The sequence below is a fragment of the Myotis davidii genome, unplaced genomic scaffold (genome assembly GCF_000327345.1).
Source record: "Myotis davidii unplaced genomic scaffold, ASM32734v1 scaffold129, whole genome shotgun sequence".
NCBI lineage: Eukaryota > Metazoa > Chordata > Mammalia > Chiroptera > Vespertilionidae > Myotis > Myotis davidii.
Genome location: NW_006383019.1, coordinates 322,829 through 324,420, shown reverse-complemented (window position 1 = coordinate 324,420; position 1,592 = coordinate 322,829). Strand labels below are relative to the sequence as shown.

Below are 1,592 nucleotides of genomic sequence, written 5' to 3'. Positions count from 1 at the left end.
TGCTTTGTTTGGGGTTTGGATGTGCCCAGCTGAGGCCCAGCTGTGAAGCAATGTAAGCTGCTGTGGGGCCTTGGGCCTGCTTTTGGATGTTCTGGGTCTCTCTGACCCAGCTGCAGTTAATTAGGTAATTTTAGACTGCAAAAGGCCAGGGCATTCATATGCAAAAGCCTCTGCTAGCAGCCTAGGTGGGGTGGGGTCTCAGAGAATCAACAGGGCGGAGCAAACAGCTATGGGATTTTCAGCCCTGCAGCAAGAGACCCCGGATCTCAGTGTCCCAGGGTAATTGGTAATTGCTGCTAGCACCTCTGAGAGAAGGCCACCCTCAAGTTCCGTCCGATGTCAGACAGTCCAGTTTCTCCCCGTATGTACCTGGGTCCCCAGAGACTCACCCAGAACTGGAGTTCAGAGCAGTCAGGAACTTGAGTCTCCCTCTTGATTGAAAAAGACACCCGCATCCTCAGTTGCCAGTCCTTTCCACGAGCGCCTCCATACCTCTGTACTTCCGCACCTCCTCTGAGTCTCAGTGTGCTTTTTTCTTTCCTTCTAGTTGTAGAATTTCCACTCAGCCAGCCTTCCTGCAGTTCTGGATGATGTCCGCTTTGTCTTTTATTGTAGTTTTGAAATGGTTGTACAAGGCAGTAATTTCAGGTCTTTACCTATGCCGCCATCTTGGTTTTTCCTACTTTCTGGTTTTTAACATTTATCCAATATAATATTTCTCTGGGAAAATGCTTTATAATATGCCAAATCAAATCATGTCAAGACCACTCCAACTAATTTTAAATTCAAACTCCGAAATGCTTCCATTTTTAAATCCAGTTTACAGTAATTCAAATGTACTGAATTCTCATTACTACTAACAGAAGTTTTATTCTTTGGGCAGTAAATAAATAGTCAACTTGTGTCAAGAAACTAGCATATCTTTTACAGGTAAACGCAATAAATAAAAATATGAGCTACAAAAGTTTTTCTCAAAACCTATCTTGAAGTTCAAAAAACAAAAATTGTAAGTAAAAATCAGTAAGAGATTCACCACGCCTGACATACTCACTTTCTGCTTATGCTGCTGCAAAAGGTTGTCAAGATTGTGTCGCCTTTTATAGTTAAAATAGAAGTTTTTACATTGAGCTTCACTTTTAGTTCCCACCATTTTGGCAATTGCTGCCCAGTTACGACCATGTTCTACTAGACCTGTATTTTAAAAACAGAACAAATGTTAAAGAACAGTAACCTGATAAAGCAAACAAGAGCAATAATAAAACAAACTTAATCATTGTATTCACAATCATTAACACTAAAAGTGTTTTCAATTCTCACTTGTATACTTCAATACTTACTAAAATATGTATTGACACAAAACTCACTGAACAGCTCTATTTAAAACATGCTCATGAAAGCCCTGGCCAGGGAGCTGAGTTGGTTTGAGCATTGTCCCAGTATGCCAAGATTGCAGGTTCGATCCCCCATCAGGGCACATACAAGAATCAACCCATGAATGCATAAGTGGAACAACAACAACAATAAAAACAAACAAACAAAAAGCATGATCATTAACACTGGACACATAGTAATAATTCAAATACTTGTAAACT

At 40.3% G+C, this 1,592-nt stretch overlaps 1 protein-coding gene across 3 annotated transcripts in view; it reads right to left on the bottom strand.

Moving 5' to 3' along the window:
• The window catches only part of NCOR1 (nuclear receptor corepressor 1), a 242,871-nt gene that overhangs the window by 84,575 nt on the left and 156,704 nt on the right, over positions 1–1,592 (bottom strand). For all 3 annotated transcript variants that reach the window (XM_015558355.1, XM_015558356.1, XM_015558357.1), the window contains exon 18: positions 1,052–1,191. In XM_015558355.1, coding sequence (XP_015413841.1) covers positions 1,052–1,191 — 140 coding nt within the window. The remainder of the gene's footprint in view (positions 1–1,051; positions 1,192–1,592) is intronic.